We start from the raw sequence: 23179 nt of genomic DNA, 5'->3' as shown, positions 1-23179 counted from the left end.
CTCCTAACCAGAGCCCTCACTTGCACAAGCAATTGTAGATATGCTGCTTCAGTAGCTGCGAGGACATCAGCAGGTGCCAAACCCTAATCTGAACTCAACCCAACAAATTCTACTTGCTGCTTTCCATCTTCCCAATGAACCCTCTTGTTTGTCAACTCTGGACATCTCATACTGTACCTGCTGTTGCCGCTGGAATCGAGGCGGTAACGACTTCTGGTATTTTGAGTAGCCAAGAGTCTGAGCTGGAATTGGCTGGCGAGCTGGAAGAACTGTCTCTCCCTTGGACTCCACCTTGGCAGAGATGGGAGCTGCTGGAAGGACAGGTCCAGATAAGGCTGGTTGCTCTTCCCTTACTTCGGGAACTTCCTTGGGAGGAGGGGGAGGAGCCAGAGGTGGTTCAGCTGTGATGCCACAAGATGGGAAAGACAGGAAATGAGCTGGAGTCTCCTCCACATTGACCTGTAGGGTCCTGAAAGCTTATGTTCCTGAACACACCTTTCTCTCTACTAGGCTTCCACATCTCAAAATCTTCCAGGAAGAATCTTTTCAACATACCTTTCTCACTTACAACAAATAAGAAAAGAGCTTTCCCTGTTATGGGGTTGTAGACTGTCTCCCCTACTACTGAATTTTTATTCCATTTAAATCTTGATCATATCAGTGGTTTGTGATTGGCCATTTGATGTTACAGGTAGTTCTCGCTTAACAACCACAACTGGAACTGGAATTTAGGTCGCTAAGTGATGTGATCATTAAGTGAATCATCACGTGATCAGACACAATTTTATGACCTTTTTTGCAGGGGTCATTAAGCGAATCATGCAGTCATTAGGTGAATCACACAGTTCCCCATTGATTTTGCTTGCTGGAAGCCAGCTGGGAAGGTTACAAATGGCGATCATATGACCCCGGGACATTGCAACCATCATAAGTGCAAGCTGGTTGCCAAGTGCCTGGATTGCGACGGTCGTAACTTTGGACACCGGTCATAAGTCATATTGTTTAGCACCATTGTAACTTCAAATGGTTGCTAAACAAACAGTTGTTAAGCAAGGACTACATGTATATTTTTCATTCAGTACCTTTTGATGCAGGATGGTTTGTAGATGTTCAAATTTAAGTAGAATGTAATCCTGTTCCCTCAGCCTGCAACTGCCTAGTGCAGCCAGAAATAGGTCACAATTGGAGTTTAGAGTTTTTTAAAAAAAAAATTGGGGAGAATTCATACGCAAAAAATGAGAGTATCAGAAAAAAAAAGCAGACTTTTCTTCTCAAGTCAGTTATGTGCCTACAATCAAAATCTGAGGAACCTTTCCTATTTCTTTTGTCTCCTCAGCAAACAACAGAAAAGATTTATTGATAATGCCTTCCATTATTTCTGTGACTAGGTAGCACCTCCAATGCATTGCAAAAGGTTCTGAAGACCTCTTCTACAGTATTACCCAACCTGGAACCCTCTATGTGCATTTAAAATCCTAAAGCATGGTCATACTAGCTGGGGATGGTGTAGGATGTAGTCCAACACACTAAAAGATGCCAGGTTGTGGATGGCCGCTCTGGATCATGCTTTCAGCTGATGTGGGCTAAGCCTGTGGAGTCCTCTTGCTTACGGAAGCTAACTCAGAATGCATTCTGAAACACAGCCAATGTTCTCCTACAAGAGGGAGGGAATGGGAGCTGCTGGGAAGATGTGGGGGCAGGGAGGCAATGAGATATGCTGCATGCGATACTGGTGGCAGCTGAGGGGACAGAAGGAAAGCACTGGAAAGACTGGGGGAGGGAGGATGGTCAGTGGGCTATAACCATTATGGCAGATGCTGAGGGGAAGAGAGGAGAGTGCGAAGGACATGCACCAGCCTTGCTCTACTCACTGCCTGGATTTTACTTAATCTGAAACTTAAAACAACCGAAATGCTCCATGTTTTATTTCTGCTGAACTGGGGCTGACCCAAAACAGAACTGCTGGAATATGCTTGTTTCCAATTCGAAAGCGAACACTTTTCTTTTCATTTTGTGTACGCCTTATGACATAACTGCAATTTTGCTGACTCTTTGGCTAGCCTCTCAGATATAATTTTCTAATGCTAATACAAACAAAAAGTTACCAAGCACAGTTGAGTCCAAGTTGCTCCCATTGCTGCTGCTGCTGCTGCCACTGCCACAGGCAGCAGCGTTGCGAGGTTTGCTGGCTAAAACCGGCTCCTCTTTTTTTTCTTCCGGGGAGCCCGGGGCAGCCAACGGGTTGGGGGGCACCGGGGTGGGAGGCGGAGGAGGAGCAGGAGGCTCCTTGGCAGGTTCTGGCTTAAGGCGCTTGTCAGGGGCGCCAAATTTCTCATCCAGTCGCTTGAGCTTCTCGGCGCAGGCAGCTCGCCGTTCCTCCTGCATGCGCCGCTCCTCCTCCTCCCGCCGACGTCGGGCACGCTCCACCGCAGCAGAGATCTCGGACGATGACTGCTTTCGGCGCTGGCGCCAAGCTTCATCCTCGTCCTCGGGAGGAAGTGGCCGCAGTGGGCGGTCCTGGAGGGAAAAAATGGTCTCAACTCAAAGCTGCTCCCTTAACGAAATTGGGAAGCTATACAGCCCAAGCCTTGGATGGGACCATTCCTAATGAAGCACCGCAATGGAAATTCAATTGTCAGAGGTTTCACATGCAAGTCGCTTAAGCCCCTCATCATGCTATTTACGTGAAAGGCAGCCCTTGCCTTGTTGCACGATAAGGCAGCAACAAACTAGCTGCTTCTCCTTAGTGTTTTCCCATAATTTACACCCTTTGGTTTAATTCAGAAGCACAATCTAATGTCTCTATGCTCCTGATCACTTGAGCGGCAATGGCCAACCCTCATCTACCACCACATTTCCCAGCCTCAACGGACTCACCGGGAAATCGTTGGGCTGGCCCCAGTTGCCCCGGTTGGGCGGTGGAGGTGGTGGGGGCGGTGGAGGCCGGACGGCAGGGGTAGGCGGTGGCAGGTCTTTGGCGCCCTCTGAGGGACGTGCGTTTTCAGCCCAGGCTGTTTTCACAAGAGATTGATCCTCTTTTGGAGTTCCAGCCTTCTTTGTCTCTGCGCCTGATGACTGGTTTTCAGGACCAGAAGCTTCGTCATTACTAAGAAGAGACAGAAGGAGCAGTGAAGCAGAGCTTTGGGGATTCTGTGCACGCTGTTCGGAGCTGGGGCAACCAGAAACAAGAATAGCTTTGACTCAGGTACCCTGGAGATGCAGCTGCTGTTCTCCTTGGATTTCACAGGGCCGAGGGCTGCACCTCCAGAGTGTTGCAGGAGTAGGGGCACTTTTTTGGGCTCTCTTTCCTGCAGAACTGATAGCCCAGGGGCCCAGTGCATAGGAAGATCCGTGCAATCGGTTACTTCACTGCCCAATTCTTACCGGCTTTCAGTAGTTTCTTCATCAGACTCTTTCCCGTCTTCTTCATCACTGAATTTTAGCTTCTCAGTGTAGTCCACTTCTTCGTGGGCTCCTGGCAGGGGAGGAGGGGGAGAGGTAATCAGACTGACCTGAAATGCTAGCATCCCTGGAGGGTGGAAACAAAGTGCATAATCCAGCAAGGATTAGGTGATCCTGTCCTCCAGTTTACCTGCCCAGCCCTCATCATTTTCCTGGTCCAATTCATCAAATTCTTTTAGGTCATCCTGCTTGAGGACGGGTGGCCGGCTTACGGGCTCTGACGTGCGCAATGGAGGTTGGGAGGGGCGAGGCCCTGAGAGCCGCTGGAACCTGAGAAGGAAAGAAACAGCAAGAGAGCTGAAGCTCCAGATCTGTTTTCTCCTACTAGCTAACCAAATGACATTGTCTTAAACCCACAAGAGGGATCCAAAAGTCGAAGAGTATCCAACAGTATCTGAGCTCAGATGTTCTCTGGTCCACACAGGGGAGAAACAACCCAGATTCATTTCTAGCGCAGTAGCTGCCAGACCATATTGTGCCTTACACAGAAGCATTTGCAGCCAGACAGTAGAACTGTGAATTCTACTAATTTAGAATTACCTCTGACTCCCTTTCTTTGGCATTTAAGTGTTGGATACCCGGCTGTGTATATATGATTGTGGATACTGGGAGCAAAGTAAGAAAATAGGGAAGTGTGTTTCCTTAACTGAATCATGTGTCTTTCCTAGAACTGTGTGGCTGCCACGTGAACCCAGCAAAAGGGGAAGCTTATTTAACAAAACACCTACAGATGCACCAAGTGCCCTTGTGTCCCCTCTGAAACACTTTTTTCATTCTGGATCTCAATAGCTGTACATGACTTTCACTTCTCTATTAACAACCATATCTAGCTTTTTCTCTCTGAAAGATACGAACTTTACCATAATGATGTCTTCATCTGCCTTAACTATTCCTGAAACTCAAAATACTTCAGTCAAATGGTCTAAACCAGTGTTTCTCAACCTTGGCCACTTTAAGATATGTGGACTTCAACTCCCAGAATTCCCCAGCCAGCATGGCTGGCTAGGGAATTCTGGGAGTTGAAGTCCACATATCTTAAAGTGGCCAAGGTTGAGAAACACTGGTCTAAACAGTTTTAGAGTCCCTTTATCAGACCCTAATATTATACCACAAACATTTCAAGAATTTCACGTTTGCTTCTGCTGGAGAGCAGATGTCCTCCTGAAGCCACATCTGCTGACCGCTTACCCACACACAACCCTCCCAATCAACCTCTGATTTACCTCTGTGCCTCTGCTGTGGGGTAGCGGTAAGGTCCCTGTGGCCCATATGGAGGCGGGAACGGGAGATATGGGGGATACATCTACAATTGGATAGAGAAGGAATTTGTTACTGGAGAACTCCTCCCCTGCCCACCCGAGATTTCTAACGAAGAAAAAAGGGCTCATCTTCTTCCACAATATACTTACAAATGGCGGCATCATCCCCCGGTAGGGAGGGAATTGAGGCGGGACGCTGGGCTGCATGCTGACACCAGCTCGTCCATCCTCTGGCACCAGCTCCCCGTCAGTGCCCCGCCCACCTCCATCCCGCCAACTGGTTGCGTCTGCAAGAGATTTATCGGAGGAGGGAAATAAACGGGAAGAATGGGAAAAGCCTCCCGAAAGAAATTCCAATGAATGGAATGGTTTACAGAGGAAGATGCTCCTTTGCCCCAGACCCCAGAAGCAACAGTCACTCACTTTGGGGGCGGAGGTTTGGTCCGGGCCCATACGACGCATCGGTAGTGTCCTTTTCTTTGCCAGCTTTGTCCTGGTCGCCAGCCGCCTGCAGGGTCGGAAATTCCTCGCGAGAGAATCGCGACAGTAGGCTTGATCCCTTTCCACCTTGACATCAGAGAAAGACAACAGAGACTGTCTTGCAAGATTGCTCCATCTCACAAAAAATTGTTGTGCTTTACTCGCATGAGTTGGGATACAACTTACCATCTCCTTGTGCTCCATGGGTAACGCTGGCCTGTGCCCAGGACTTTACCCCGCTTGCTACCGTAGGGGGATTCTGAAAGAAGGGGACAGGATGAGAAACATTAACTAAAAAAATCTTGATGGCTTCCAATTATCCAGGGGTCTCAAGAATATAGGTAACCAGAGATCCCAGAGTCTAGGCCAATCTTCCCTAAAGTGTCAGTTCAGTGATGGACGTCAACTGCCATATTGCTAGCCAGCATGGGATTTTGAGAGTTCAGGATTAATTGGTTGGGAAAGGGTGAGGTAGAAGATCATACCCATTCCTTCAAGACAATAAACTTTCTAATATCATGGTTAAATAGAAAACTGATGGGCTAAAAAAGGTCTAGAAAGCAGAAGAGTGAAGGTTAGAATTGTTCAGGAGTTATTACACAAGCATTCTTTCCCCTTGCAATGGTTACTGAAAAACTCATATATGTGAGCATTGTTTAGACACAACACTAAACTACATTCACTTTAACAAGAATACGATTCAGGCTTATGCACAACTCCTCATTCTCTGGGGCAACTGCACACACAGATCAGAAGCTTTTGTTTAACAAACCATAGCCATTCAGACATAACCAGGCACCTAATGTTTTTTGCTTGTACGACGTGCAAACACGCTCATTATTGCCCCACCCTACACATGAATCAGGCTGTTATGGTTTGTCTGCATCACTATCATCTCCCGTATAAGTTGCTGTAACGTGCTCTACGTAGGGCTACCTCTGAAACGTACTCAGCAGCTGCATTTGGGACAAAATGGTGCAGCTCATCTTTTGGCAGGCGGAGTCGCTACATGCACGTTAAGCGGGGCTACAGGCTCTGCACTGGTTGCCAACAGGCTTCTAGGTCCAATCCAAAGTGTTGATTTTGATTTCCTAGTCCTACATGGCTTGTGTACATGCCCTGCAGGAGATTCGGGGGTCAGAGAGAGAAAGAGGCTGTGGTACCAATCCCACTGGACGGTGCCTTTGCTTTTGACCTTCTGGACAGCTGATATGACACAGCTTGTTCAAACAGCTTTGAGGGGTTACGTTTGATCACTGGGTGCAAAGTAACAACAACAGTAATAATGTTGTTTGGGTTATTAATTTAACATTAATCCTTTATCTGATGACCCCCACAACAGAAACAGTACTGACCTTCTGCTTTGTGATACCTTTCAGGTATTTGAAACGTGCTATCCAGGCACCCTTTTCACTTGTCTTCTCAAAGCAAAACATTGTCTTTAAACACCTCTCTTCATAGGAATGATAATCTTTGCTGCCCTTTTCTGAAACTGTTCCAGTTTATCTAAATTAAGTGGTGCCCAGAATTGAACAATATGTTCAAAGTGGGGTCCATATAGAATGAAGTAAATCGATTCTTTTCCATGATTTAAAAAAATACTATTCTACTGATGCAAATTAAAGCTGGATTTGCCCCTTTTTTTCAGCTACATCATACTGCTGGCTCATTCAGTTTGTGAACTATTATTCATAAATATTACAGCCATCTCACTTCCATACCTGTTATTTGCTTTGTTTCCTTAGTGAAGAACTTTGCATTTGTGTTAAAAATCATCCTGCTATTTTCAGCCAATTTTTAAGCTATCAAAATCATTCTGAATTTTATTTTTGACTTATAGAATACATGCTATTCCACCATATCTTATGCCATTTACAAATACAATATCCATTCCCTCTATCTAATGGAATGCTTTGCTAAAATCAAAATATTTTACATTTATACTATCCCTACAATGTATTACAAAAGTTCATTATCAAAAACTAAGATGTGTCTAGCAAGGTTTGCTCATGACAAATCATACTTCCAGAAGTTACTACATTTTTCTTAAGGGGTGATGTTGGCATGATCTGCTCCAGAATCTTCACAAGCGCCAACATTACACTGACTGGTCCATAGCTCCCGAGGTACTCTTTTTGAAGATGGGAACAGTGGCTCTTTTCTAGTTACGGAGCATGTCTCTAACACAGTGTTTCCCAACCTTGGCAACTTTAAGATGGGTGGACTTCAACTCCCAGAATTCCCCAGCTGGCAAACATTGCTCTAACGTATCTCAGAGATAATACACACAGTGCTGGCTACTTCTTTCAATATCCTAGGATGCAATTCACTGATCCTGGAGATTTTAATCTGTTTAAAGAAGAGTATTCCTGAACATGTTTCTATATGCCTTCTTGTGTTTTTGAGGGTTTTCTTGTTTGTTTGTTTCCAGTTTTTCACTAAGCTTTTTTAATGTAGTCATACTGGCTTCTTCTGTTGTCCTCCATTTTTCCCTTACTGGTATTGTTTGCGATTGGCTTTTTAACACCTCTTTTTCTAGAAACTCTCACTCATGCTCTCTCTCAGATAGCAATACAGCAATCTTCCCCAATATGCTGGTGTGACTGGGAAAGTGGAAAGAAACTTCCCAGAAGTTAGTGGCAACCATTTTTGTATCATTGCCAAGCAATTACATGGACTTGTTCATATAGTCACCAGAAGCCAAGGTTGTTTGAAAGGACCCTTTATCTTTATCCACCTTGAGCTTCTTTTCCCACACAGAACCACACAATCCCACTTACCATTGCTCTGAATGTATTAAAATTCACTTTTCTGAAATCCAATATACATTTTTGAATACTTGGTTTTAGTTTCACTTAAAATCAAGAACTTCAGCTTTAGTCTCTTCCCCCAGTGTCCCTTCTACTGCTTTTCCTTGACTGTCTTCTTGAAATAATGTTAAACCATTATTTATTTTAAATAAGTTTACACAGGAAGATGCAGCAGTATGACTCAAGGACAATGCTAAGCCATCAGCCATATATTACAATTCACAACATATGGGTAAACATACTATACTATACCAAGCCAAGCCAAGCCAAGCCAAGCCACACTTAATGTTGTCAACATTGTGATTAATATGGTTAGAAAATAAGCAAGTTGAAACTGCTATGATCATAGTTTCTCTCAGCCTTTCTAGCCTCAAGACCCACTTAAATGAGCCGAAAATAACTGATGTCTATTAACAACTGAAAACAGTGCTAGCACCCCCAAATCAAAAATCACCCTTTCATAAAATCCCAAAGTTAAGTGGTTTATTCTGCCTAGTACACCGAAGTCTAAGTACAATGGTTTTATTCTAGAATGAACCTACATAGGAACCAACCTGTACCATCGGGACTGAGGTAAGAACAGCTTGCCATGCTTAGCTGCTCTTTTGTTATCAGAGCAGGGTGCAATAAAAAAAGTCCTACTGAAATATGGCCACCTTCTATAAATCTCCAATGCAAAAAGACTGTGGAAGGAAATGCAAAGCCTACATCGTGTACACTCTGTGGTTCCTCTTAAAGGAATAGATGCATTTGGGAGATGCTGTCAAGTCTAACTGGATCTTCTATCTGCTGGTTTGGAGGAGATATCTTGTTCTGCAGGGTTCCAATGGTCAATAAGAAAATGCAAATCTACTGATCAACTTTTTCTACCACTGACATCTTTTTCCACCTTTGCTCCTGCTGGTTTATTGGGAGTTCTACATACTTTGCAAAAGCTGGAATAACTTTTAGCGATGCCCTTTACATTCAAAGCCCCCAGAATCTTTTAAGCTTTTGGCAGGTACAACAGAAGAGAAGGCACCTCTGGAGGGGGAAAAATGAAGTAAAAAATCCCTTATCTTTCTTGCAATTGCACCACGAACAACGGGAGAAATGATCTCTAAGCTCACACGTCTGATGCCAATGAATTGTTCAATAGCCCTGCGTAGGGATGTGGAGACTCAATGACTGAGGAATAGCATGCTCAGAAGAACCCCAGAACATTTTGTTGCCCCTCTGGGCTATACAGTACTGTGCAGCTTCCCAAAGTGTATCTTCTAAACCGGAAGCAGCTTGAGGTGTGCTTGGTGTCGCATTCTGGAGGAAACAAACCTGTTATGCAGCTGGATCAGCAGTTCCTTCCAGTTCAGAGGATTTACTTCCAGAAACTGCCAAACCACCCCCAGAACAGCATGGTTTGGAGGAGATCACGTAGGCCAGAGGGGGAAATGAATGTTGGAGAAATCCTGTTTTCCAGAATGTTAGGTTCCTAAACCAGTCAATTTGGTACATTCCTGGTATTGCATTCTTTCTCAAGTCAGTTATAGCACAGCCAGATTTTTTATAGAAAAGACATGTCTCCTACCTAAGTCTTCTATAAGCCCAGGATGGCTGGCTGAGGTGAGAGCTGTAGCCCCATGCTCCCAAGGGCACGCCAAAATTATCACCAAGGCAGAATGTAGAAGTATACGCCTGCCAAAACTTACACTCAGTCTTTAGGGAGGCAGAAGTTGCAGGAACTGCTTTTAATCCAGTCTTGGCCAAGTCTTTTTTTCTGACAAATAACTGCCTCCCAGGGAAGGAAGAGGAGAGTGACTGCATGATGGACCACTGAATGACAAAAAGAGTCATTCATGATGTACCAAGGAGGGACAGACTGAGGAATAATTGGTAAGAAAAAAGAGGCTAGACCAAGAAATCCTAGATCTATTTTTGCCAGATGTAGGCTACAACTAGTTACACACAACTGTCCAGAGGAAAAGGGGGCAGTCTGTCTGGGCATTTCCAGTCCCCCATTCTTGCCCCAGATTTACCTCGGGGGCTGTTGGGGGTCGTTTCGGCTGGTTTGAGGCAGACGTCTGTGAAGCCGGCGGTGACTGCGATTCCGGCGGCTGAGCTGTCGAGGCATCGGTACTAGAGGCAAAAAAGGCCCATAAATGAAAAGTTAAACAGTGTAAGCTTGAAAATGTGCACAGACACCCCAATAGCATCCGTTCTGCCCTACCTCTTTGGGTCTGGCTGTTCCTGCTTGCTTGCCCATCCTGTCCCGTCTTTCGGCACTAGTGAGACGTTGGGGTCATTGCCTTTGTTCTCTGCTTTTAAGCTTGGCAGATTTGCAGGGGGTGGCATGCGTCGGGCAATGGCAACCTTACCGAGACTCTGCAAGCCATGGCGGGGGGTTACTGCAGGAAACAGGATTTCAAAGGTTAAATACAGTCCTGAGACCCCTTTGAGCTACTGACTTTATGGATTCACACCAATTGTCAACTGGTTTCTTGTCAATCCCCAGTTAACAGGTGAAGGGAAAGGACAACTGCTCAGGGCGCTGCGAGTACCATCAGAGGATCAGAGATAGAGCACGTTCATCATGGCAACTGCCTTCTCCTTTGAGAACAGGACTTGGAAGGACCACCCGGATACACATTGGCCATTTTACCTGTGGGTTTCTGGATCTCTAAGGACTTGCCCTTGTACGTATCAAACAGGTTGAGCGACGAATACTTTTTTCCATCCTTCCCCTTTGCTGTTTGCCCCAAACGATCTGACATTGCGCTGTAAGGTCATTGAGTACGATGGTTCCTCCTGGCTCCCTGCGAAACGTGCCTATGTTGGATGAGGAAGGGGGAGACTAAGAGGAAGAAAATGCAGCAATGTTGGTTTCATCTTTTCCCATCAATCAGTAGCTATTAAATTTAGTAGCCAGTTAACATAGACAGCGCCAGTTTTAGGCTACAGCCAAGTTGGCACTGGCCTAGGGTGCCAAACTTAAGGGGCACCAACGTTGCCTTTCCTTCTGAATCATTCTAAAATGCGGATCTTCACATCGATGGGACATGGCAATCAGTCATCGTGGCTCAGGGGTGCCACATACCCTTGAATTGACACTGGACACAAGGCTTTTCCTTAGACAACACTAAGGAAACACTAGTCATGAAGAGATGTCCAATTTTTGACATCCGTTTGAGAGAAACATAATTTATTAGTTAATTTACTGAACACATTTATACGGTTGTCCATCTCACTGAATGTGACTCTGGGCAGCGTACAACTAACAATTAAAATAATCTCACAACTATTGAAACACTTTAAAAATAAACAGCAGCAAGATTGCGGGAAAACATCCAATCTAAACGCAATACAACCATCGCGGAGGCTCCCCATGGGATCCCCAAGGTTGCTGGAAGAACCACTTTTTCAGGGCCTTCCAAAAGGCTAACAGGGATGGGGCTAACCTCACCTTGCGGGGGATGATGTTCCAGAGAGTGGGAACTGCAGCAGAAAAGGCACATTGTCTGGGCCCTGTCAGATGGAATTCTTTAGCAGACGAGACCCACAACATACCCCTCCTGCTGGACCTGATGGAACAGGAAGATGTGATCAGGAAGAGGTGGTCCCTCAAACAACCTGGACCCAGGCCATGTAGCGCTTTAAAGGTCAGAACTAGCATCTTGAATTGCACCTGGAAGCAGACCGGCAACCAGTGCAGCTCATGGAACAGAGGTGTGACATGTGCCATCCTAGAGGCACACAGAACTGTCTGCGCACCAGTTGAAGCTTCCAGATACTCTTCAAGAACAGCCCATGTGGAGTGTATTACACAATCCACTCTGGAGGTGACCAGGGCACGAGTGACTGTGAGTAGGTCCAGGAAAGGGTGCAACTGGTGCACAACATAACATTGTGCAAAGACCCTCCTAGCCATGACTGCCACCTGCTCTTTGAGCAGGAATCTTGAGTCTAGAAGGACCCCTAGATTGTGCACTGAGTCTCTCTGGGGTAGTGTCTCCCCTTCTAATACCGAAGATGGTAAAGTACCAGATCCAAAAGGCTGAAAAATCCAGAGCCACTCAGTCTTGCCTGAGTTCAGTTGAAGCCTGTTGTTCCCCATCCAGACCCCCCATAGCCAGGTACCAGGACAAGACAACAACTGCATCGCTTAGTTCTCCAGGGGTAGAGATATATAATTCAGTATCACCAGCACACTGATGATACCTCATCCCATGACAACAAATATCTCACCCAGTGGCTTCACGTAGATGTTAAATAGGAGCGGAGAGAGTACCGAATCCTGCGGCACCCACATAGTAGGGGCTGCAGGCAGGACCTTTCATTCCCAATCAACACTGACTGGTATCGGCCCCATAGAAAGGAAGAGAACCAGCTCAATACTGTGCCACTCACTTCCAACCCATGGAGCCGATCCAGATGGATACCATAGTTGATAGTATTGAAGGCCACCAAGAGGTCAAGGAGAGCAAGGACAGAAGCACTATTGCTGTCCCGCTCTCACCAGAGGTCGTGCAAAAGTGTGACCAATGCAGTTTCCGTCCCACACCCAGGCTTGAATCCTGACTGAAAGGAGTCCAAATAATCCACTTCACCCAGGGTCCACTGAAGCTGCTGAGCAACCACCTTCTCTGCAACCTTCCCTAAGAAAGAGAGATTAGATACTGGGCAAAAATTGTCCAGTATGGTAGGATCTAGTGATGGCTTCTTGAAGAGTGAGGCGGACCAAAGTCTCCTTAAGAGGCACCGGAATGATTCCCTCTCTCAAGGATGAATTAACCACTAGAACCCAACCCAACCACACAACACCCTCCAGGCAGCCTTAACTAGCCAGGGTATGGATTTAAGGAGCAAGTGGCTGAGCTCACAGTCATAAGGACCCTGTACACTTCCTCAGGTCCAACAGGTTCAAACTATTACCAGAAAACTGGAGAAGACTGTGCCCCAGGCATCTCCACCAGACGTGTACCGAAGCTGGTGTCTAATTGGGAACAAATTCGAGCAATTTTGTCTGACAGATGCTTTGCAAATTCTTCTGCACAGCCCTGTAAGAGAACTTCTGAGTCCTCCTTTTCCAGGAGGCCTCAAGTCACCCTAAACAAAGCTATCCACAGAGGCAATAAGGGTGAAGTATTGTCACTTTGTCACCCTTACCACCAGTAGCTAGGCCTTAAAAGTGGCCCTCACCCACGTTTGATCCCTCATTGACATCCAGTGGAAACTCTAGATGTCGCTTCTCCTGTTTCATCTCCCTTAGCTCTTCCGTAAACCACAGAAAGCAACGGGATGCACAAAAGAGGAGAGTCACATGGACGCGATTTGATCCAAAGTCTCAGCCATCCTCTCATTCCAAGTAACAACCAAGGCCTCAGTCGGACAGTGGAGCAGACCATCAGGAATAACCCCCAGTTCTCTCTGGAACCCATCAGGGTAAATTAGTTGCCAGAGGTGGACCTATCTAATATGCTCTGTTTCCCTGCGACAGGGGGCAGTGCCAGAGAATCTCATGGCAACCAGGCATGATCTGACCATGACAGTGGAGTTACAGAGAGCTCCTCCAACTTCAGATCATATTGCCACTGCTCCAACAGGAAAACCAGATCAGGTGTGTGACCACTGTCATGTGTCAGGCCCTGGAAGACCTGGGATAGGTCCATGGCTGTCGTGGTGGCTATGAACTCCTGAGCCACCTCAGACTCTGCTCCCAGAGAAGGCAGACTGAAATCCCCCAGGACCATCAGCCTGGGGAATTCCACTGCCAAACCCGAGACAGAGTCAAGGAGCTCAGGCAGGAAGGTTGCTATGCAGCAGGGACGCTGGTACAGTAGCAACAGTCCCAAATGATCCCAACTTAAGGAACAGGGTTTCATATCCAGAAACCTATGGAGCAGCACCCCTGAAAGCTGTAAGAGGCTCCCAGGTGACAACTGCCAAACCACTGCCCCTGCCCTGGGGTCCCAGCTGATGCCACACCTAAAATCCAGCTCGGCACATTTCCGAGACGGGAATATCCCCCTCCGGACCCAGCCAGGACTTGGTAATACACACCAGGTCAGCTCTCTCATCTGTGATTAAATCACAGGTGAGGCGGCTTTATTACAGTTTGACCTGGTGTTCAGCAACAGCCGAAAGCCAGGGCCTCTCAATCAACTTATAATCAACTCATATTAAAGCAATTATCTCCATGAAGAAGTGCATCCAGGTTGGAAAAACAAGCAACCAAGAAAGGGGCATGAAAAATGGAGACTGACCAACAACTCTGTCTATAAATGCCTTCTATCAGCTTTACACACTGGTTTCACAATTAAGCAAAACAAATTGTATGTTAATTGCTTGTTCCTTTCAGGGTCAAACACTCAAGGAAGTAGGAATGCCATTCAATAATGCGCCCTTACATTTTCAATTGTATCAACTGATAACAAAGAAAAGATACAGGTAGCCCTTGACTTACCACAGCAATTAGGCCAGAATTTTCATCACTAAGTGATGTGGTCATAAAGTGCAACTACATTGCTTAGCGATGGCAATCCCTGCAGTCCCAGGTGTCATCGTTAAGCGAATCCCATGGTCATTAGGTGAGGCAACTTCCTGCTGGCTTCCCACAACCAAGTCAGTGGGGAAGCCAGCAGGAAGTTGCAAATCCCATGTGGTTTGCAAGCAGGCTGGCAAGCAGGTAAGTGGCTGGTGCTAGGTAGGGAGGGTGTGAGGGGATGCACAAGGGAGGCATGACACGGGTGTGAGGGAGGCTGTGGGAGGGTGTGTGAATTGGCTGGCACAAGAAAATAGGGACTGGGGGGAGGGTATGAGGGGAACTTACCCCATCAACTTGCAACTTTCCTTGCTGGCTTCCCCATTGACTTTCTGGGGAAGCCAGCAGGGAAGGTCTCAAATGGTGATCATGTGATCACAGGGCACTGCAACTGGTTGTAAGCGTGAGTCAGTTACCAAGTGCCCAAATTGCGATAATGTGACTGCAGGGGTGCTGGGATGGCTGTAACTCCAAGGACTGGCTGTAACCCCCATTCATTCAGTGCTGTCATAAGTTCAAATGGTGGCAAACAAACGGTTGTAACTCAAGAACAACCTGTAGTTTCTTTGGTATCCCATTCCTTAGGAACTTGGGTGATCACATATAAGCCTGATCAAAGACTCTACTCATGAGAACCTCACTTAAAGAATAAAATAAGCATTGGTATAAAGTATCCATAAGGTTCCAATTAAAAAGACAAGAACTATTTAACCTTCTGAATACTGTTTATATATATTTGAGTTTCACTGTGAACTATAAAGCACTACTCATTGCAGTTCAAGGCTTTATTAATAATTAATAATTTTTCTCTCTTAGCCTACTAAATTGTTGCTTTAAACTCCTAAATAACCCAAAGAGCAAAACTTGAATTAGACATACCTGCCAGGGATGGACAATGTGTAAGAGCTAGGGGTGCAAATCAGCCATCCAGTGATGCTGTGATGTCACTAAGAAGGGTATCACAGATTTCTTCAGCCCATTTTCTGGCTGAGGAGATTAGGGTACAAATGGGAGTCGGCTTACTCCCAGAGACAAACCACTCTACTGTGGCTTTTAACCACTGCCAAACAAACATACAGGCCTAAAAATTATTTTACTACAAAATTTCAGTGGTATCATTGTGGGATGCTGAGTGACTGCACTCAGCCAATGGATTACCCATCCCTTGTTGGAGATTAAAGGAGGCCATTTTCCCAAAACATACATAACCTAATTATTTAGCTATTTTCCTATTTTTCCTCCTGAAGTACACAAATCAGAGGAAATAGATTGAGATCTTTTTGGTGCAGCATTACCATTTTGTCACACATCTTCACAAAACCTCTGAGAAGAATCAGAGCTAAACTGATTCTGGAAGTCATCCAGTCCAACCCTATCAATGCTGCAAACCCATCACTTTTTCTTTGTGTATAGGCTACTACATATGAGCCTGGAAGATATTCTATAAGCAAGACTGGACAATTCTATCCACCTCTGTGGGAGAAGCCAGACTTTAAGAGAATTTAAGAGCTATCTGATTATCCCAGCTTACATTTCACACTGGTGTCTTTGCTGTAGGCAATATATTTTGTACTTATGAAATCTATACAGCCATTGGATAGGGATACCCGTCTTGCCTTAAGAAAGGGAAGACGTTGAATATGACTGGGAATCATTTTATATTCCTAGAAACTACAATTGTCCCAGTTTAACCCATAGACTGGACCAAATATTCCCAGAAGTATAACCCCTGTTACCTTAAATAGAGTAAAAACCCATACATGATAATCCATGTTATGCGATACATGGATAAATAGATCATTCATACATGAAAATCTATTCATAATAATCAAACCTGCTCCCTTACCTCTAAAGTAGTCCTATGAGAGGTTTATTAGCCATAGTAGCTATTTTATTCAGATAAGAACAAGAATGATCTACAAATTAAGTAACCGTTTATTATACCTAGTAACATTCTTGCCTCCTGATACTTTATTACAGTATTTTCCATTGTGGCCTAAAGATTATGAAAAGTTCAGCTGTGTGATTGTCAAATTCAAGTGCTTATTTGCTAATAAATAACTAATAAATGATTAGCTGCTTGTAAAACTTTTACTGGCATCCCAAGGCCAGTTTCAAAACTGCCCCCCCGGGTCCTCCTGGATACTGCCTATAAATTCTCATTCTGTAAACCTCCTTTAAGACTGTCATGTTAGTAATGGTGTCTTTACACAAAACTATCCAGAGAATCTAAATTTCTCCACAGAAAATCCATATATAATTATATATGTAACGAGTAGTCATTGTACACTATATTATCCACTCAAAATGTAATGATCAGGATTTCTCCAACTGGACTGTGGTTCACTATTCAAGTGAGATTCCATGTATGGAAATGCATGTAAACTCAAACTACTAAAGATATGACAGAAAGCATCAATATTTCATTTAATACAATTAAACAGTACCCCCTCATACATATGAAGGCCCTTAATCTCAACACAGAATATCCTCAATCCCATTCTTTGTCTTAAGTCAACTACATGGATCCTGGCTTCTGGAAACAGCTCCACATTACAAGAAATCAAAATTAAATATTTAAATTTGTACTTAGGTCTAAATTGTCAGCTACTAAACCTTCAAAATCTAAACTTAAATTAAATTAGAAAAGCAATCATACACCCCATTAATTCCACAGAATCTGGCAACCAAGAAGTGACCAATTAAAATGTGTGCACCATATTTGGTTGAAAAAAACTCAACCTTGCCTACAACACTTCATGACATAGTGGCTTAGCACAATACAGCAAATATCTCTGTATCTACAGTTTGTCTTATGATAATATAGGTAATTTTCTGTAAAGGCAAATGTCATGCACTTTGTACAATGTTTGCATCACATCAAGTACATATATCCCTTATGTAAAACTCATTTAATTCTAGCTATCTCTAAGTTCCTGATGGTGCACTTTAATGGCACACCCTTGGTTTTCTCTCTGAAGCCAAGATCGGGGAATTGAGATGGATTGATGCACAAGGGCTCAGTAACAGGTGCAGGACTGAGGGCAGAGGAGGCCAGGCGTCTGTCTGGGACACTAAAGGTTTCAACTTTCACCTGCAAAGTTCAACAGCAAGTTGAAAACAAAAACAAGTTCAACAGCAAGAATATTGCTCAGCAAGAATTCAGCATGGACAATTGCAATCTCAGTGAGTAAGAAACAGGGTAGGGACAATCAGCCTATCAGGCTTATGTAGAGTCAGGTGATCCAGCTAACCAAGTTCAGCTACTAAAACTCACAGTGGTCCTTCCAACTTGCTACTATGTGGAATTCAGTCCTAATGTAAGATAACGTCTTATAGGAGACAATGCAACCGGTTCCCTAGCCCAGGGAGGATTACTGCCCATGGCAGCTGATCATAGGCAGAGGTTATTTTAGCTTACAACTTCTACTGAGAGATACTAGGACTGAACTAGGGGACCATCAGGACTGAACTAGGGGACTCATTCTTTCTCAATGAGTCGTCATCATATTTCTGCAAGGACGAGGGTAGGGAGAGCTCTTTAGCCAGGAGTACCAGGAAGGGCAACTGGAGCACACAGGAGAGAGTTGGTAGTACCCAAATCAGCTGACCAACAAACACAGTTCAGAAGCTTGGGGGCAGCTACTGTATCAAGTTACATCCCTCCTCCAAACTTAAGAGTGCAAAGGTCAGCTGACAAATTGGGCTTCATCTACTTTTGTGACTGAAAAGAAAATAAACAAAGCCACTCCCTTGTTAATCAATATGGAAGCACCGTCACATTAGCAGCTACGCTTGGCACTCACAAGATGAGTTAGCTATGGCAGCTATTCTAGCTAGATTTTCTTCAGCTCTACACTTATGGAATACGAGAGAATTTCTGGTTTGAGAAGATTCCAAGGATTCACACAGAATGCAGCTACCATGAGTGCAAATAAACTCAAAAAGAGCTTCTGTTCTTGCTGCAGTTGAATCTCTCTCCTCCTTGATTTTCCATATTAGGAACTGAATTTCTCCAAATGCTCAACCTTTATTACATAAATAACTTTTTAGTATTCATGGTGATTTGGCACTTTGAAAATATCACTTCAACTTCACAAAACTCCTTGTTCTTTTTTTTCCAGGTCCTTTACATTCTCCTTAAGTCGCTCTATTTTGGCTGCTATTATTGGAGGAATGAACTCAAACATACTACATACTAAGCAAACTGTACATGTCTGGGAATGCTAATTCCCAATATTGCATCCTGTTCTTTCAGTACCCAAAGCTCATAGCGGGACCAAGAAACAAAATACATGCAGATTTTCAAGCCCAAATTCTATTATATATCTGGGATCATATCCAGGATATCTGGGAATATGAAAATAACATATATTAACTTTTTATTCCTCCACCACCTGCTAATTTAACAATTTGATTAGTTGTTGCACGCCACCCAGAGTCACCTTGTGCGAGATGGGCGGCTATATAAATACGATAAATAAATAAATAAAAAATTGGTGGTTGTGGGGTCAGCTCATCTTTGGCAAGTAAAAGTTATGCTGTGAATGAACTAGGCAGAAGGAATGCATACTGTATTGCAAAACACTACTGCAAAAAAAAAAAAAAAGCAAAGATAAAGCACAGGTGATTAGATTTTGGCAGACAGAGATGCACAACCATGAAAAATATAGGGATGGGGGTGGGCAGGGAAGCCAAAACAATTTAACATTCTCACACAGCATCTCAATACTAGGGTTTCTGACTGTCATTCAAATATCACAGGCAAGAAAGAATAGCCCTGTTGGATCAGAATAAACCTCAAAACTAGATCTATTTAATCCAGCATTTGTTCTGGTAGCGGCCTCCAGCCACAGGAGTGCAAGAACGCTCTTTCATGTGTGCTCTGCAGCAACTGCTAATGAGAGGCATATGGCTTCTTACACTGGAGATACTATATAACTGCCATCTGTAGCCCAATAGCTTTATTCTCCAGGAACTTGTCTAATACCCTTTTAAAACTATCCAAGTTGGTGGTCATCATTCTTGCGGTAGTGCAGAAATACTTCCTTTTAGCGGTCCTGAATCTCCTACCAATTACCCTCATGGGATGACCCAGGTTTCTAGTATACACGTTTTCCAGATCAATGATATCCTAAGATGTGACGTCACTATTGTTTGCCATATTCAAAGTATGCTTGCTTGTACCTATTACTTTCTCTGAAAGCATTATGATATTGGCAGTTTTACTTTTCATTTGTTTTCTAAAGATTCTTTATTTTGGAATTTGCTTTTCTCGTAACAGCCACATAAATTGAATCATTTTACAATCAAGAAATCTGTCAGAACCTCAATATTGTTTTTCCTACGCAGTCACTGCTAGCTTAGATTCCTTTCAGAGTATCTGCATTAAGGGTTTTTTTGGGGGGAGGGGAGCAATGTGCATTTTACATTTGCTTATGCTGAAATGCAGCCATCATTTTAGAGATATATAAGTATTTTATTTAATCCATTTCTTTTTGCTAACAAAAGTTACAAATCTCTTCATTAATGTGACAGAAAATCAGAAATGTAAAGATTGTGAATGTGGGAAAAATGATACCTTTTTTTTCAATTCTTAATTTTTATACTGCATCCTTCAGGTAGGATAGATCCTTTTGGTTTTATCCACTCTCAATTATTTGGTGTTTTCAGCAAATGTCACTCCTTGAGAGATCTTATATCAGTCCTTTGCAAGAACTAATCATTTAGTCCTATTCTCAATTTTTTATTCCTTGACTAATTACTGGCCCATAAGAAAATTTCTTTTTATCCTTCATCTGCTGAGTTTACAGTAGACAGGTGATGGACATTGTCATAAGTATTTTGAAAGCTGTGTTTCCTAGATCATCCAGCCTATGTGACATTTTCCTGGGAAATCAAATTTAGTTATGGTTAAGGTAATTGTACCAGTATCAACAGTCATATAAACTAGACTCAATCCAGAAATGTTACCATTTCAAGAGAAAGATGCAAAAATTACAATGTTTCACAGAAAATGCCATTTTCTAATCAGAGTTTAACATTATTACTAATTTCATCTCTTAAATCAAAACTTATGACCTTAGATTTTAATTGAAAACACATAGCTCTGCTTATCCCAGGGCCATCCCAGACTGAATCTAAGCCACAGATAAAAATACTGAGGGTATAATCTGCCAGCAATGTTTTTTTTTTTTTTTTTTAATGTAGGGACCCATTCATTCCTGTGCTTTCAGTGTCTGATGAGTTAGGCTTCCCTAACGTTGCCCTCCTCTCACATGCAATGGAGGAGACTGAAAACTTCCAATCTCATTTTGCAAAATTTTGCCAGAATCTAGCAAACTGCAGATTTTCTTTTTAATCCAGTTTGTCCACAAGCCAAGACCAAAGGGTGGTCCCACATCTCTGAATACGGCCAAATAATCTAATTTTATATAAGCAAAGCCAAGAGAAATTGCTTACAGAGTTAGCATCTAAGTCTAATCTGGTTTTCCTTTATATTATGAAAACAGAACTTGTTTGTTATACAGGTTGGCCTTGTTTAGCGACCACAACTGGGACTGGCAACTCGGCCGTTAAGCAAAGTGGTCGCTAAGTGAAACTATGGCTGTGCTTTTGATCTGACTTCAGCTTTCCTTTGCTTTACAGATCTATGAAGGTCATAAATGTGAGGATTGAGCATAAAGTTACTTTTTCATCACTGCTGTAACTGCAAACAGTCGCTAAACAAGGACTACCGGTAATGCCATACCACCAAATTTGCAAAGCATTATTTTTAGCAGATTGAGAAATATTTTTATTTTTAGCAGATTGAGAAATAGCGTTACTTTTCCTCTCAATTAAAAAATAACATCAAAATTAAATTACAGCATAGTGCAGGCCATTAAATTAAACTACAGCCAATGCAGATCACAGAACAATGGTATAATACTTTATCATCCAATACTACTAATCATTTTGTTGCTGTATTTTGTACCAACTGGTTTGTGTTTCTGAGCATATATTGCAATTTTAAAAAAAATACTGTTAGGGTAAAATGAATACATGCATCACATTTCAAAACTACCTAGGTCCTAGAATCAAAATCTAACAGTGAACTAAGCTGCTGGATCAATTTACTCTAACCAAGCCTTCTAGTTTTAAATACTCTTAGGTACCTACAAGTTGGCATAAAACATTTGATCTTTGAAAGAACCTCCGCTTGTGTAGAACTGTATCCACTATACATGTACACTAAAAGAGTGTACATTGAATCACCACAACTGCATAGGTCTTTCCCACAGAATCAGGCATGAAGAAAATACTACATCTTTAGGGGGGGAAAAGATACAATTGCTTTTCCATGTGGCAGCCCTGTAAAAGTATGTACTCCCAGTTGTACATTATCAGTACTAAACTAAAGCAGTTCCCATGCAGCAAGGTATTGAAAGCTAGCTAAATGGGACCACACACTGAGCTTCCCTGACCATCATATATCTAAGCTACTGCCAAAAATGAACTATGCAGGTAGTGTGATTGACAAATTGTTTCAACATCCAAACTGTAGCCTAAAACATCTCCTTGTGGAACCATAAACTACGTGAAATTTGTTCACCAACCAAAATTCATAGGGTAAGAATCTGATAATGTACTATTTCGTACACTTCACCTCTTCAAATGCCAAGCTTGAAAACATAATTATTGGAAACTGAGGTGGAAGACAGAAAAAGAACAAAGTCTTTCACTTCATGTTAATTAATATATAGTGGAGTACATTTAAGATTTCAGTGGTGATTAATCCAGTATCAGGCACATGTCACAGTCAAGGCCTCTAACATCTAAATCTTGACAATATATATTTAATTGTAAGCATACCTCTAAAGTGTTGCTATAGGGATAGATAGCTAAAGAATACTGTATAATCAACATACCGTTCTAAGTACTGTCAATAACTGGTGGTACAGTCTAGGCCACCTACATTCACATTAATTAATAAATACTGTTCAGGACTTTGAGATACTTTGAAACTCCTCTCTTCAACAAAAATAGATCTAAACATGATGATAGCCAAACATAAAAATAGATCAAATGGTGAATGAAATGCTTTAGAAGGTGCTCTATTCCGCTCTGCACATGCAATGTTTAATATCATTTACATTATCTAATGCTGCAGAAAATATAATATTCTGTTTTCTGTCACCCCAAAGTTGTCATCACAAGGGAGGGAGGCAGGGAATCTAAAGCCAGCCCTTGGCGCCTTTTGAGATATAGCTGATCAGCATTATTGCTAATATCTAACTACAGTTAGATTAAACCTTGAAGTGCTATAGAGCAGCTATTTGACTGTGGAGACACCCCAAAAATCTATCAGGGCAAGTGTTTGCAAATGACTGAACATGCTGATTAATTAGTATCATTATATTAACTCACTATGCAAAGTACCCAATATATGTATTAAAAGCAAACATCTCCTGTAAATCATTTCAGCCACTTCCTTATGCCAAGAGAGCACAATTTTTCATTTCAGCAACATGAAATAGGTAAGCTTTCCTCTTTTAGCAGGATTTTTAGGGCAATATTACATTTATGTTTCAACAAGATTGTGTCATGCTGCTTAATCTTCTGAAAGGATATCTCATACCACAGCCCTCACTGTGTTTTCACTACATAGTGCA

At 43.1% G+C, this 23179-nt stretch overlaps 1 protein-coding gene across 2 annotated transcripts in view; it reads right to left on the bottom strand.

The window, feature by feature from the left end:
* The window catches only part of PRRC2A (proline rich coiled-coil 2A), a 41889-nt gene that overhangs the window by 15394 nt on the left and 3316 nt on the right, over nucleotides 1–23179 (bottom strand). The window contains exons 2-13 of one of the 2 annotated variants that reach the window (XM_088128587.1): nucleotides 10647–10813; nucleotides 10215–10392; nucleotides 10024–10123; nucleotides 5388–5460; nucleotides 5145–5288; nucleotides 4872–5008; nucleotides 4686–4765; nucleotides 3593–3732; nucleotides 3385–3475; nucleotides 2878–3106; nucleotides 2106–2517; nucleotides 178–401 (exon numbers count right to left, since the gene is read on the bottom strand). In XM_088128587.1, coding sequence (XP_087984713.1) covers nucleotides 178–401; nucleotides 2106–2517; nucleotides 2878–3106; nucleotides 3385–3475; nucleotides 3593–3732; nucleotides 4686–4765; nucleotides 4872–5008; nucleotides 5145–5288; nucleotides 5388–5460; nucleotides 10024–10123; nucleotides 10215–10392; nucleotides 10647–10758 — 1920 coding nt within the window. In that variant the 5' untranslated portion in view covers nucleotides 10759–10813. Of the gene's footprint in view, nucleotides 1–177; nucleotides 402–2105; nucleotides 2518–2877; nucleotides 3107–3384; nucleotides 3476–3592; nucleotides 3733–4685; nucleotides 4766–4871; nucleotides 5009–5144; nucleotides 5289–5387; nucleotides 5461–10023; nucleotides 10124–10214; nucleotides 10393–10646; nucleotides 10839–23179 lie in introns of both variants that reach the window. The other variant, XM_088128588.1, reaches the window with a different exon arrangement.

This window comes from Python bivittatus, unplaced genomic scaffold, assembly GCF_059951505.1.
Source record: "Python bivittatus isolate LINGU-HERP-01145 unplaced genomic scaffold, Pbiv_v1 ctg000750_np1212, whole genome shotgun sequence".
Taxonomy (NCBI): Eukaryota; Metazoa; Chordata; class Lepidosauria; order Squamata; family Pythonidae; genus Python; species Python bivittatus.
Note: the sequence above shows the minus strand (reverse complement) of the source record. Positions and strands in the feature narration are given on the sequence as shown.